The 14,805-nt window shown below is 50.3% G+C and overlaps 6 protein-coding genes across 6 annotated transcripts; 3 read left to right on the plus strand and 3 right to left on the minus strand.

The window, feature by feature from the left end:
* Positions 1–182: 182 nt before the first annotated feature.
* On the minus strand, positions 183–1,951 carry PFLUO_LOCUS8641 (uncharacterized protein; the record flags this gene model as incomplete). The annotated part of the gene is made up of 2 exons (XM_073786389.1): positions 183–1,777; positions 1,834–1,951. The coding sequence occupies 2 exons, from the start codon at positions 1,949–1,951 to the stop codon at positions 183–185; spliced, it is 1,713 nt and encodes a 570-aa protein (XP_073642649.1).
* An 857-nt stretch (positions 1,952–2,808) lies between these two features.
* On the plus strand, positions 2,809–3,146 carry PFLUO_LOCUS8642 (Glucose-repressible protein protein; the record flags this gene model as incomplete). Its single annotated transcript, XM_073786390.1, has 3 exons — positions 2,809–2,823; positions 2,887–3,070; positions 3,130–3,146. The coding sequence occupies 3 exons, from the start codon at positions 2,809–2,811 to the stop codon at positions 3,144–3,146; spliced, it is 216 nt and encodes a 71-aa protein (XP_073642650.1).
* A 1,219-nt stretch (positions 3,147–4,365) lies between these two features.
* PFLUO_LOCUS8643 (uncharacterized protein) lies at positions 4,366–5,091 on the plus strand (the record flags this gene model as incomplete). Its single annotated transcript, XM_073786391.1, has 1 exon — positions 4,366–5,091. One exon carries the CDS (start codon positions 4,366–4,368, stop codon positions 5,089–5,091), a length of 726 nt encoding a protein of 241 aa, XP_073642651.1.
* A 584-nt stretch (positions 5,092–5,675) lies between these two features.
* On the minus strand, positions 5,676–6,140 carry PFLUO_LOCUS8644 (uncharacterized protein; the record flags this gene model as incomplete). Its single annotated transcript, XM_073786392.1, has 1 exon — positions 5,676–6,140. The coding sequence occupies one exon, from the start codon at positions 6,138–6,140 to the stop codon at positions 5,676–5,678; it is 465 nt and encodes a 154-aa protein (XP_073642652.1).
* Positions 6,141–6,728: 588 nt separating this feature from the next.
* Positions 6,729–7,536, plus strand: PFLUO_LOCUS8645 (uncharacterized protein; the record flags this gene model as incomplete). Its single annotated transcript, XM_073786393.1, has 2 exons — positions 6,729–7,432; positions 7,530–7,536. 2 exons carry the CDS (start codon positions 6,729–6,731, stop codon positions 7,534–7,536), a joined length of 711 nt encoding a protein of 236 aa, XP_073642653.1.
* Positions 7,537–10,427: 2,891 nt separating this feature from the next.
* Positions 10,428–14,293, minus strand: PFLUO_LOCUS8646 (uncharacterized protein; the record flags this gene model as incomplete). The annotated part of the gene is made up of 2 exons (XM_073786394.1): positions 10,428–10,946; positions 11,006–14,293. The coding sequence occupies 2 exons, from the start codon at positions 14,291–14,293 to the stop codon at positions 10,428–10,430; spliced, it is 3,807 nt and encodes a 1,268-aa protein (XP_073642654.1).
* Positions 14,294–14,805: the final 512 nt, after the last annotated feature.

The raw sequence follows: 14,805 nt of genomic DNA on the forward strand, positions 1-14,805 counted from the left end.
GAGAGTACATACATAATAACTAGAGAGGGAAAGGGAAGGAGGTGAATGACGTTCCGCAGCTGATAACGATAGCTAGTTCCAGGTGACTGACTAGAGGTTATTAACTAATCACCTATCACCACACCACAAATGCTTTGATCCGACTTGTTCTTTCTTTCGTAAATACTCTAGTTACTGGTCACCTATTCATCCTCGTCAAATTCGGCAAACTCCATCACCACCCACTCGCAGAACTTTTCAAACTCTGAGTACCACTCCCGCATCCGCGCCGCCTTGATCCCCTCGCCCAGAATGCCCTCGTGTACCTCCCCTTTCCACTCCGCCGTCGACTGGTCTTCGTAACAGCTCCAGCGGATCGAATTCTGGACCATCATTGCCAGGCCCACCAGGTCCACATTATCCAGCCCTTGGAGGGCTTGCCAGAAATCATGCGTCAGTCCATTTCGGCCGTGTCCCAGGATCGCCGGGTCGTCGTTGCAGAGGGAGACGGGCACGCCGCGGGAGAGCAGTGCCGGGAGCGGATGGCTCTTGATAGAACTTGTGAGACGGAGGACTTCGTTGGAGATCGGGCAGCATTCCACGAGGATCTTCTTTTCCTTGACCAACTCGATGAGCAGCGGGTGCTTGAACAATGAGAATCCGTGGCCGATGCGCCGGGTCCCAAGGAGGATGGCGTCGAACAGATTGTGATCGGTCGCATCGCCGTCACCCAAACATTCGCCGGCGTGGAAAAAGAACGGGATGTCGACTTCTTCCTCGGCACATTGTTTTCGGAACCAAAACAGCGCCGGAACGAGATCCACCAGCGGCCGGCCTTGGTCCTCCTGCCCGACGAGATCGAATCCGCAGATTAGATCCGGAAACGCCTGTTTGATGGCGATGCACTGCTTCATGCTCTCGATGATCTCCTTATTGGAGAACCGTCGGATGGTTGTCCAGATGATGCGCGCCTCGTAGAAGTGCTGGCCTTCTTCCGTAGTTTTGAACCGGGCCACTTCCTCCTCGACCACGCGACAGAACTCTTCATAGTCTGTTTCGGGCGTCTCGTGGCCTTCTTTGCGATACTGGAAGAGAAACGCGATGCGAAACTCGACGTACCGCACCCCGTCTGCCGCGAGCTGCGCCAACATGCGGCGGAAACACGCCCGGAAAATGGGCTCGTAGTTCACCAGGGAGTTGACCACGGGGAAGGTCCTCTGAAAGATGGACCAGATGGCATCGACACCGTGGTGATGGTGGTAGGAGTGCTCGGGCATGAGCACACAGCGGCTCTTCAGCCAGTCGCGGAAGCCGGCCTCTTGGCCCTTGGGGAAGGACGCTGCCGCTTTGGCGATCGGGATAAATGAGGAGGACTCGTATCCCTCGGACCATACACTGGGCCGGTCCTCTACTGGCTTTTGGGATGAGAACTGGAAGGTGACCGGGGCCGTCTCGTAGTCCTTGGGCGTAATCAACGGCTTCGGCGCCGACATGTAGATACCGGGCGTCGACAAGGCCTGGTCGATCAGGAAGTCGATGTCAAACATGGCATCCATGTGGGCATGCAGGAGCGAGCCCTTGGGCATATGCTGGACAATCTGCCAGAGTTTGGTCTGTTCCATGCGGCCTTTGGCCAGGTTGAACATGACGCCCGGGTAGAGAATCTCGTCGGACTCATGGGCGGCCGCACTGTCCAAGCCTGTTGACCAGACCTGGCGGCGCTCCTGGTCGCGGATGTACGAGACAATCTTGCACGCCCTGGCGGCGATGGGCGAGAGCGACTTGCGCAGGGTGTAGTCTGGCACGTCCGTCAGTCATCGTCGTCTGCCTCAGCTCTACATAGGTCAAACCTACCATGGCGGCGCTTCTGCTCCTCGGCGATCAGGGCATCGCGCCCTCGCAGGTATTGCTGGATGAAAGGGTCTTCCACCTGGGGTATGCCCTGCTGCAGTTCCCAGTCTGTGTCGCCCATATTGTAATTATGTAGAGAAGTGTACAAGTCACGTTGGAGGGGTAGATAAGATCCCGCCTGGGCTGCCGTTTGCAGCATTCCAGGGTCCCCTGACTAAGTATACGGTGTTTACCCAGGTATACATTAATGCTAGATTCTCTATCCTTGTCATCGCCATTTAATAGTACGTCTGTTTTTAAAAAGTAGTAGAATTGGAAGCTTTGGGCGACTTGAAGCGCCGAATCTAGCCGGCACCCCGCCACGAATGGCGGGGTACTTTTTGCCTTAGGGAAAATTGGGGAGGCGGTGGATGACAGATGAGCTGATGGGCATGGGCATGGGGATGATGCCGAGGTATGCACAGCCTGGGGTGGATTAACCGGGTGAAAATCAAGACTTCCTCCGAAGAACGAGGCGAGAAGGAGGTGCTGGTGTCCGGGAATCTTCATTGCACCCCAACGCTCGCTCGCTGGCGGTAAATCGAGCTGGGCGCCAACGTAACGCCAAGGTAGCGCCTAGGCATCTTCGGTCCCGATGTCTGACGAAAACAAGGCCCAGCCAAAGCCATCCTCCACCTGGTGGGGACCCCTCGCGCGATTTCGCTTCTTTGACGTGCTTTACCCTGATTGCGTTGGCCAAGCCTTAGCCAAGAATCTTGCTTTTCGCGCGTGACTAATCCAGTTATGACGTTGAAAATCATGTGGTGCGGGACCGACTGGTGTCCGGAACGATGACATAGTGAATCCCAGAGGCTGAATCCCATTCTCCAAAAACCATAAATAGTCCTTCCTGTCCCCCTTATGATCTTTCTACTTCACTTACGAACAAACTACAAACCTCATCACCACATCAACTCTACCAAACCAAACTACCTCACTATGGAGACCATCAAGGTTCGCGACCAATCTCCCCAGGAATGGTGTCCTTGGTGACCTTTACTAACGTCAACATTTTAGAACGCCGCCAACTACGTCTCGGAGTCCGTCCAGGGCGCCGGGTCTGAGGCCTCCAAGGAAGCGAACAAGAACGTCGCTAAGGATTCCGGTGCCAACGTCAGCACCCGGGCCAGCGCTGCCAAGGATGCCGTTGTCGACAAGAAGGACGAGCACTCCCACGACACCAAGGCCGACCTTCACAAGGGTAAGTTTCTCTCATTCGATAAAGGCATATGCTGGATGGGATACTAATTATTCTATCAGAGGCTGCCAAGCACTAAAGGAATCTCAAGATATTCTTAGTTACCTCTTACGGGAGTGGGAAGCGTCTTATGTACAATTCGTCTATGAATGAAACCAGAATATGATAAATTTTAAATCAAGAATTTACCGACAACAGTATATCGTAGACTGAGCAATTGGCGCGGCCTCGGCTATCCTATTTCCCTCCAAAGAAACGAATCGCGATAATTCCCGATGACATCCACGAGCGACGGCGGAGAGATGTTGCTGGTCGTTGACTGGGCTACTACTTGTAATCCAGTCGAGACCGAGCATGGCATAGCGTGGCATCTATAGTAGGTTATTGAAGCTTGGTGGCGGAAAGCTGAGATTGAGAGGAGCAGCTGATAAGCTAGTGATAGTCTGCGAGTTAAGGAATATCAATAAACCGTGTCGGTGCGGAAGAATGAGAAGCGCTGTTGATGTATCCTAGAGAATTTCAAGGATCACGGATAGATCGTCTGAATGACCCAAGCATATTTCCAGGCTCGATGAGACTGGAAATATGAGCCAAGTTTGTTTCGCATAGTGTTGAAATATGACACACATCTACAGCTTTGTGAGTAGTTTACTCCAAAACCAAATCAAGCTTGGACCCCATATTGGCCCTCTTCATCAGCGCACGGGAAAACGGCGAAAACCAAGGCGACGGGCCGAGCGCCCCACTCTGGCCTACCGGTCTCTTTGGGATAAGTAGTTAACGGATTGGACCTAGTTGGCCGAATCCTCGTAAATTGTAGAGAAAGCGGACGAAAATCTTCTCTTTAGTCCAACAGAAGCACGAGCAAAGAGTTAGCTGATTACGAGGACGTGGCCAGGGCCAGATTTTCAACAGTATGAACTCTTTTACGAGCAAACCTAACAGAGTCGTCTTCTTTCGGACGTGCAGCCACCAACGAGAGCAAGATCGACAATGCACGCAGGTAGGCAGTACATTCCTTCTGTGCACCGAAATCCATTTACACAAAACGATATAGTCATAGGACTCTGTGCCTAAGGGAATTAATCTATTTGATTTCGTTGCGACGCACCGTCTACGTCATCTGCCCCTCATACCTATAAGTACACCGTAGTACTTCGAAGGGTGGTCAGTTTGGACCGCATTTGAGCGCATCAACGCAGGTAGTTAATAATTAAGGACTTGCAATTTCAGTCTTTCTTTTCAGATATTCCAACGCCTGCAGATAACTTAACTTCCGGCTCATTCATCAATTCGTCATGTCCCTGAATACCGGCGGCCTCGGGGGTGTCGGCGGCCTTGTCCCGTCCGATGTCACGAACACAGCATCCGTTGGCAATATTCAATCAACCGTCACAGATCAAACGGAACCACTCTTACAGACAACAGACAAGCTCACCGAAAATGTGATGCCTGGTGAATTCCCTTCGGAGGAGCGCTCTCAAAAAGAACCCGTGAATAACGAAATCACCTATTCGAGTTTGTTGAATTTATTCAAGGGCTGGATCGCGGGTGCATTTCCCCGTGCCGTGGACTGGTTTGAAAATAGCGTCAGGTATTTAGTCCACTGGCTCCTGCCGCCGCCCCAGCAAATCGAAATCTACGAGGCTGCACTGAAGCATCCTATCGCTTCGACGTTCATCGTCAGCCAACTCATCTGCTGCGGAGTGCCCTTGTTGGTATTAATGGCTGTGGTCTTTCCCGTCGCGGGTGTCGCTCTCCTCCTGTGGTTCATATTGTCATTGCTCATCGGCGGCCCGATCCTGTTGATTGCGAGTATGATGGGGGTCTCCCTCTGGGGCTGGGAATGGATAACCTATGGATTCATCAAGTTCATCGACCAAAAGTTCCTGGGCGGCATGATCACACGATTCTGGTTGCCTCAAGGACAGTCTCAGACCGAGGGCGAAAAAGGACAGCCTCAGACCGAGGACGAAAAGCACCAAGAAGAGGTCCAGAATTCGGAAATGGAAAGCGATAGCTGAGAATATTTGGAAATAAAAGTTACGGGAAGGAAATGTAAGTGCCCATTTTGACAAACTACTACTTTAGATGCGACATAACTCACTTCATCTAGAGATTGATACGTTGTGGGGTAATTGATTAGTCTTGACAAGCGTTTTGTCTTTGCCCCAAATTGAATCCTCGGAAAGCGAGCCCTGGTGAGCGGCTCCTATGTATTTAGCAATGAATTCCTCATTGGAGGTCATGGTGGTGATAGGGGTGGAAATCGAGAGAGGGAGTGGTCCCTAAGTAAGAAAGAATGGGTATGTTCAGGTATAAGTAGAACGCTCGGACTTCGGACGAGAAAGATTACCCATGTCTTACTATTAGAGATTGATAGGATCACCAGTGCATTTTGATTGCTTAGTCGATTTTCAATAGTATAGAATTCGGTGTACCGACTTCCGTGCAACAAATTGGATCTTAGAGTGCTCAATATACGTGGAACGAGTCACATATATTGACAGCATGAATGAGGAAAGAATCAAGAACCGCAATTCAACGAGAAAATCTAACTTCTAGTCCTTGTTTGAGCGACTGAACATGGAATAGGGATACTCGAAACTTACAGGAGCGCGAGGGTCAGATCGCCGGTGATGCGGGCCTTGAGCTCGATCTCGATATCCAGATTCAGCTCCAGCCTTAACTTCAACCCGTCACCTTCGACGTTCTTGCGTTGCGGCACGGGGCTAAAATCGCCGCTGGACTGCTCCATGACCATGTTGACCTGCTGGTACGGCTTCATCGCCTTGCCTTGCATCACATAGTCGTCGTCGTCATCATTATTATCGTCATAATCAGAATAATCGTCATATTGATCGGAGGGGTAGTCGTCTTCTTCATTTGAGTAGGCCTCTTCAACATCATCTTGCAATTTCCATCGTCGTTGCCGCTTATTCCGCTGCCGGGGCACTTCTTCCTTGTCGGAGCCGTCACCACTTTCGTAGTCTCCATCGCCTGACGGGTAGTCGTCCTCGTTCGGCATGGGAAATCGCTTCTGTTGATCCCGGATCTTTTCGGCGGTGGCCATGATGCCCGGTGTATTCGGCTTGAAGTGGCCGAGAGTGAGTATATCAAGGAGGACAGATAGTCTAGGCAGTGATAGACTGTGGAGTGGCGTGGTGAGTGACGGAAGGGGCCAAACAAGTTTTGTTTTCTTATTTTCCAAGGGAACTCGGGGGATAGTGCCCGTGGCTCAAATCCACAGAAAACTAACTACCTCGAATTGGCCTCATGAGATGCGTCGAGTTAAATCTACTTAATTGCCGCTAGCCACTGTCCTGATTGGCCTCTGGCGGGGATCGTCTTCCGCTGTCGATCCCACGCCAACGGGTGCCCCACCAAGGCAAAATTTCGACCGAAGTATGAATACGTCCTCATAGGTACTCCAGACCCATGGGTATCCCACGCCCGAGCCCGGTAATTTACGGCGTTACCTGACGTCGGAGGCAACACACACCTATTTGCTCGGGTTACGCGGCAAATGGTGACTTGTCTGACGATATAAACGGTCGGACTGCGAAGCAAGCGGCGGCGTAGTTAGTTACACCAAGTCTGATTTGCTTCCCCAGTCTTATTCCCCATCCTCGTCCAGTCTTTCAATAATTATTTCTCCATCATGGCCGATCCGAGAAACCCCCAAACTCCAAACCCGGACTCCGAGGCTACCACCCCCAAGCAGAAGCGTGCTATTCCCAAGCTGCGCAAGAAGGACAGTCCCGCCCAGCAAGAGCGAAGCTCGCCACGTGAGCAGGACCACGAACAAGAAGAGCCTAAGTCAAATACCGATAGCATCAACGAGACTGCTCAGCAGGGAGAAGGCCAGGACCAAGACCGGAGTCAAGAAAACCCCCAACAAGAACAGGAAAAAGTACAACAATCCGAACAAGACCCAGGAGACCAGCGCATCAACCGCCGTCGCCGCCACCGACCCCGCCCCGTTTCCCAACGCCAGGAATCAGACACCGAATCCATCCCTCGCAGTGACCTGGGCCCCCAGCCTCAGCAACGCCAGCGCACCCGACGCACTCGTCAGGTTCAGATGCAGCAGGGCCAGCAGGGCCAGCAGGACGGCGGACCCCTCGGTGCATTGGGTGCTGTCGATCAGCCTGCCCAGATGGTGCAGAGCACCGCTAGCAACGCCGTGAATGGAGTCACGGACAACGCGGGCAAAGCTGTCGGTGGCGTTCTGGGCGGTGGCCAGAAGGGACAGAAAGAGGGTGGCGGTAAAGAAGAGCAATTGCGACTGCGGCTGGATCTGAATTTGGATATTGAGCTTCAGCTGAAAGCGAAGATCCATGGGGATTTGACGCTGGCTTTGCTGTCAGTAATTTTCTTTCCCTTTCCCCCCTTTTCACCTCAGCAATACTATACTTCCTATTCTAATTCCTTGTGGCTTTTCCACTGACTGATGGTTTAGTAATTGATCCGCCTTCTCGAAGAGGCTATAAAATTTGCGATTTTCCATATGGCATTTTGTCTTTGCTCTTTTTAACTATGGAAGGATTCTCCACGGGATCGTTCCGTTGCTTCTTCTTAAAAAGAATGAAAGCTTCAACAAGCACTTTAATACCTCGGGGACCTCCGAGCGAATGTACCTAGGTCAAATTAGATCAGGAATATAATACTACTCGAGAAGCTCTAAAATAGTTTACCGACGAACCATAGAGACTGTCCTGTTAGCTGATCTCCACAACGTTAGCTAGAGAATACGAGCAGTGGCGGACTATTTAAAAAAGAGCCCATAATTTAGGCGAATAATCAAACGAGGGACTCTCGCATGGAAGCGCCGAGCGTGACAGGCAGTTGAGGTCCGATAGAATGAGAACGGAGGTTCTATTTATAGTTCTTATACCTAGTGGAAATGTTATTTCAATTTTTGGTACTAAGGGAGAGTCCGTCCGGCAAGCCCTAGAAATCATTTATGTTGCAACTTCATTTATCAATGCTTCAAGATTCGTCAAACTAAAACGGGTAGGTAGTAAATTGGCTAGCATATGTGGTGCTTCAAGCTCAATTGACCCTCGCGTCTTGCTGGACGTTTCATAAACGATATCGAGAGCTAGGTCAAGAACGCGAAGAATGAAGCACAAGATTGGCGTCAGATAGCCTGGGTATTTATTCATACTCGATTAGGGTATTATGTCCTGTTACACCATGTCATCCGACAATGGTCTTCAATATGAATGTCCAGAGTCGCCTAAAACTAGATGAATAAATGCAATGACCAGTAGAACTGGAGATAGTAGAATAGCTCCAATTACCGCCAAGACCGTCAAGATCCACTGCCCAGGCTTGGATAGAAATCGAGGTGGACGGTCTCCATTAGAATTGTCCAGGGCCGAAAGTTGGGTTTTGGTAGATCCACGATCTCCAGTATATTGTGCTGATGGAATGCTCGTTGACAGTCGCAAAAGGGGTTGTTGACCTTCCACAGTTGCATTATTTCCAGTATTCGATACCTTTAGAGCAGCCGAAATGCGTACAGAGATCGGTTGCTTATCCTTAGTTCCAACAACGGCAGTTTTAGATACTTCTGAAACAGCGGGAATTGGTGGTGGCTTCTTCTCGGCAGATCCATAATCACCACTATCCTCTGACTTGTTGATTGTCGGTTTCTGATCTCTGTCCGAAAGTGATGGCTTCGATTGTTTATGATTTTGTGCCGTATCCCGACTGCCAACATTAGATTAAGTAAAGAGAGTGTTTTAAATTACTTTACCTTTCAACCTTGATCTTGTTGCTTGTCGAATCCAGCTTAGATTCCATGATCCCTGGTTGTGTTCTTCAACAAATGCACAGACACGGTTTCATAACGCCAAAGGATGAAATATATAATATTTATTGAAAAATTCGAAGTATGTCCGGTTTACAACGAGTTCCGATTGCGGTCCAAGATGCTCGCTCATGACGTATATGAGTCAACGCATCAGAATGACCTCACCAATCTTGGCACAGGACTGGCTTGAGATTAGAGTTTGGGTCAGCTTCCCGAGCCCAATAATGGCAGTACTATATAACAGTTGCGCCGGATTGTCGGTGTTTCTTAAGTAAGACATAATCAGAATTATCTGCGTCTCTTAAAAAGATGCTAAAATCTTTTACGATCACGTGAATCAACCCTCCATCCTAATTGTACCAAACCAGAAAACAAGAGGCGAAATAGTGCAATAAACATGAGTGTGAGAACCAATCCATTCTTTTCTATTTTTCCCACTGTCTGACATTCGGCAGGAAACTACATTGGATTTGCTTGTATGGTGTTTCGGCGTTAGTAGCAGACTCGCCAGCAGAGTTCGCACATCAATACTCAACAACGGAAACGATGCTTGCAAGGAATTCCAAATCTCAAAAATATCTACTACGCAGATAGTAGGCTTGGCAGTAGGCGACCTTACCAAGTATATCTTACACCGGCTAATTACTCTCTACATCCTAGGGGTCTCTTTTGGCCACTGTCGCTGCTACCAGCCTCTTCGCACCCATCATGCAGGATATCCATTGGGTAGTTTCCGCTATCTTCGCTACGAGCCTAATTTTGTCTGTGTTTACTGTTTTCACTGCGTTCAATGTTGCCTATGTCCTGTCTTCAATAATATCCGCTGATGGTATTAGACTGTTCTTCGCTGGTTTATCTAAAGAGACAAAAGATAAGCTAGACTCGCGAAAAACAGTCAATGACAAAGGCTTACGGTTGGTACTGTTTTGGGTTGATCTTCCGCGAGTCTTTCTTAATCTATCCCTTTTGGTTTACTTGACTGGTCTAGGCCTTCTTCAGGGCCTTTATTGGAGGGGACCTTACATCCCCAATGTCATAGATGACACGGGGTCTGGACTCTATGTAAGCTCTCTGGAAATATCGTCCCTGGGGATCGCTAACTGAATCTAGATGTTTGCTTTTTTTGTTGTCACCGTGGCTGCATCTACAGCGTTGATAACTCTGCCATGGATTACGAAGTCCCTGAATGAATCTTTGATAGCGAATGGGATCACCAGTTGATTTGAGCTTTAATACTACATCATCACGCAAATTGCGTAAAGGGCCACCTAGGAATTTTCGTTATGAACGCTACACTGTTTGCTCAGATCACGTATTACACTACAGAGCCCTCGTCAATTTACCATTCGCTTCCACTTTCTCGCATATCCCGCAATGTGAAAGAATACCGTAGAACGCTGTTAGATAGCATTAAGAAGAGATAAAGTCAAAAATAATGTACATAGAACTTGAGCCACAGCGACCAGAGCCATAGCAAAAATATAGGTTACAATCTGCCAACTCGTATACTCCCCAATTCAGGTGCCTGCTCGCAATCGCTCAACCGGACATACCCATACTCTTGCCAACATCGCCCAAACCGAGACTGCCGAGGAGGTTGTCGATTCCTAGACCACCGAGAAGTCCACGAACAAGTCCTCCGAGGCCGAGTCCATCAAGAAGGCGGCCAAGAAGACCCACCACTCCACTCAAAAGCAGACCCACTGCCGCAATGATCTGGAAGAGAGGCTCGGAGAGCAGGGACCAGAGTGGGTTGAGTTTCTTCTTTGCATGGGGCATGTCTGCGATACGCCGACGACCATTGTCGATCGTAGTAGTGACAGTCTGGGAAAGTTGCTTTAGTTGGTCGGCCAGCTGGTATTCCTCTGGGGTTGCCTCGTGTGCCACACTCCGGGCTTTGGCTGTGGCTGCAATTTGGCCATCGGGATCAAGAGCACGAAGAGCACCTTTGCCTTCTTGCAACATGTTCCCCGCCTCTTCGATGAGAGGCTTCACAGTCTTCACCAGTTCTTCTTCGTCGAGTTCGTCTCGTGGTGTACGATCGGCTTTTTCAAGATGCTAGTGAATTCGTCAGTAACGGGCACCTATCGATGTAGGATGCTCAAAGAGAAATTTACCTCGGTGATTTGTTTGCATAGCGGTTCAACCGAATCCAATGTCTGCTGCACAATCGAAGACATCTTCTTCGCCAAATCTCGATCATGCTCCTCTTTCTTCTGCTGTTCGATTTCTTCGGCAGACAACCCTTCTTCGGGCAAGTTTTCCAGTAGCGTGCATTCGCCGACTTTGTTCCCATCGTTGTCCACAACATAGCCATTATCATCAACGGTCTTGCCCACCAGGGATTTGAGATTGCCCTCGGTGAGTTTACCGATCAGATTGCCATCTTCGTCGCGGATTTCGCCCTCCCGGTTGACTTTTCGGCCGTTCATAGGGCTGACATCACGCTCTTTCTCCTCAGGAGTCCATCGCTCTGCACGACCGATGACATTCCCAACTTTGTCAACGATTTCCCCGTCTTCGTCGACGGCACGGCCCATAAGTCGGGCTGGATCTCCCTCAACCAGTCTCCCGACAACCTGGCCGTTGGGGTCGGCGATTGATCCATCCTTGGTGACCATCAGGCCATCAAGTCCATAGAAAATGCCTTCAGGACGTTCTCGCTCAGACTCAGGGATAAGTTCAGCGTTGCCTATCACTTTCCCGTCATCGCTCCAGATTTGACCTTCCGCATCCAATTTTTTGCCGGCCAGCTTCTTGGGAGTCCCGGAGGTAATGCGTCCCCAAACCGATCCATTTTCATCCACGATATTTCCCAATTTATTGACCGTCATTCCTTCAAGAGCGGACAGGTCCTCTCCCTGGTCCTCTTCCTCCTCCTCCGGTGGGTCATATGGCTCGGCTCGTCCTTTGACATTACCTCGCTTGTCGACAATATCCCCGTCGTCATCCACAGCGAGACCCTGTAGTTTCTCAGGGTCACCTTCAACGATCTTGCCGACAATGCCGCCGAATTCATCCTCAACAAACCCATTTTTCCGAACCACCAGATCTCCGAAATCGCTAAAGGGCGCTAAGCTTTCGCGTTCGTCCTCAGGGATGAGTGTGACCCGGCCGATGACCTTGCCACCATCACCCCAGATCTGGCCTTCATCGTCGATTTTTCTGCCGGCAACTGCCTTCAGGTCACCCTCACTGACCCGCGCAACAGGCACTCCATCTGGCCCGATAACGTTGCCAATCTTGTTAGGAGTGAGCCCCTCCAATTCCGAGAGATCGACGTTCTCTTCCTCCGACTCTTCCTCTGGCTCTTCCCAGGGCTCCGCGCGTCCCAACACATTGCCACGTTTGTCCAGGATATCGCCATCGTCGTCGACAGCCCGTCCAAGAAGGTTCCGAATTTCGCCTTCGACAACTTTTCCCACTTTCTTTCCATCTTCATCACAGATCCAGCCTTCCTCTGTGACAAAGATATCCCCACTATCGGCAAATGGTCCCTTGTCTTCATCTTCCTCTTCCACGGGAACGGTCTGAGCCTTGCCGATGACGTTGCCTCTGTTGTCCCAGAAGTTACCACGGTCGTCAAGCTCCACACCGGCTCGATAGAGCTTTCGAGCATCACCCTCGATAAGTTCACCAACGAGCACCCCATCTGCATCAAAGATTTTGCCAGCTTTGTTGCACTTGAGTCCTTCTAGATTGGAGATGGGCGGTAGTTCCTTGGCAGCTGTCTCAGGCTCTTCGATAGATTCTTGAGCGACCAATCGAGCTTTGCCTAGAATGTTGCCCTCATCGTCTAGGATCAGACCTTTGTCGTTCACGGTCATGCCGTTGACTTCTGACAATTCACCCTGGTCTAGCACACCGAGGACGTTACCATCCGGATCAGCAATTTGACCATCTTCGTCGACCTGAAGACCGTCGAGAACCGAGAAATCGTCGAGTGCTCCTTGGCCGCCCTCCTTGGCCTCTTGAGTCGCTTCCTGGAGTTTTTGCATTGCTGTGTCCGCGGCCTCCCCTGGTACCACTTCAACCTGTCCTATAATTTCCCCGTCGTCATCTAGGACTTGACCCTGCTCGTTAGGCACTTTACCGGTCAGAGCTGTCAGGTCTTGGCCCTCCGGGATTTGGCCCAGGAAGCCACCTTCATCATCGAGTATCTTGCCCTCTTCGTTGATCGTTCTGTCTTTGAGAATAGAGCATTCGGGCAGCGTAATTCCGGCTGAATCTTCGGCCTTGTCCAGTTGCTCGCCGATTTGACTGGGAGAAAGAGGCTCAACACGGCCGACCAATTCACCATTGTCATCGAGAACTTCGCCGTTTTCATTCACGGTTGAGCCGACCAGATCCTGAGGATCACCTTCGACGAGTTTTCCTACTACCTGGCCAGATTTATCCTTGACTGAGCCGTCTTCTGCGATAGGCAGGTTTGCAAGATCTGTCAAGTTCAGACCATCTTCTGCATCCAGAAATGCGTCTGGCTTCTTCGCAGCATCCTCGCTGAGAAGCTCAACACGCCCAATCAGATCTCCATCCTCATCTAGGATTTCACCATTCTCGCCAATTGTCTGGCCCGCAAGGTCATCTGCTTCACCCTCAGCCAGTCGACCGACTTCAGTTCCATTGTCATCGAGAATCATTCCATCTTCACCGACTTCAAGACCAGACAGAGCAGATAAATCAGTTGGCAGATTGGGAACGCCGTTTGCGATCTCCTGAGTTTTGCTGTCGGTTTCACCTGCAGCTGACTGGGCCGTGTCCGTGACATTCCGCATGCCCGCCTGGACGCGACTTGCCGCTTCTTTCTTGACGGGATCCGGCAGCTGAGAATGGATATTCTTCGCCTTACTGGCGAAACCTGTAAGGGAGGACGCGGCATCTTTACCGCGTTGGAAAACCGAGGTTGATTTCGACCCGGAAGCCTTTGGATGATCCGTCGCAGCATCTTCTTTCGGTCCTTCCTCTTCTTCTTCTTCTTCTTCTTCATCTTCTTCTGCGTCTTCCTCCTCGCTTGCGTCTTGCTCGTTGTCTTGCAATTCAATTGTGCCATTCTCCACGTCGGCTGACTCTTTGAGAGGTTCTGGGTCTGCTTGCTCTAGCTCGTCCGGTTCAGTTTCTTGTGGGATTGGACGCTTGTCGGCTAACTTTGGCGCGTAATTACCACGTTTCAACTTGGCCGGGCCTTTCGAACTGGGAGCTGGAGATGATCCCTTTGTGCTTGAGAGATCTGGAGAGTCAGGAGCATTACTTTTGGCTCTCGCAACGGCAGGCGACTTCCGCGCCGGGTTTGCAAGTTTTTTGGGAGACTTCAAATCTGGCTTCGTCCGGTCAGGAAGAGCATTCTGAGAAGTGGGAGCCTTTTTCGAGGCATTTTTAGTCGCCATTGGCTTTTCGACAGATGGCATTTTGGTCGCTATAGTGTTGCTTTGTTTTTGGTTTTGTCGTGTCGCGTTGTCTTTTCCACAAATATGATACTTCAATATCGCGAATGATGTTTGATAAATTGGAAATTTTTAAAGGATTGAATGCTTGATAATCTCGTTTCCGTAAACCGTGGAGGGCCCCAGGAACTTTTTATATGGATCTCATTCTATAGAACAGCCACCCACGTACCCATCCCGCAACAAAGATGAGAATAATGACCGAAGCCCAGACGGCATCATTACGACAATCGGCCCACTCACATTTCCGCTGAAGCAATAGAAAAACTTGATTAAGGGGATGTCTACCCTAGGTTCCGAAGTTGAGAGGGCTGGTGTCGTCACTTCGGCCGTGAAAAAACTGAGCGTACCACGGGCCGATTGCAGTCGGACATCGGTTAGAGGGCCTGGACGCCACACAACGCCACACTCTTCGCCACACCCTTCGCCACGACAGTGACAGCGTCATTTTCGTTCGTAGCTCGACAAGCCACGTA

This window comes from Penicillium psychrofluorescens (genome assembly GCF_964197705.1).
Source record: "Penicillium psychrofluorescens genome assembly, chromosome: 6".
Lineage (NCBI taxonomy): Eukaryota > Fungi > Ascomycota > Eurotiomycetes > Eurotiales > Aspergillaceae > Penicillium > Penicillium psychrofluorescens.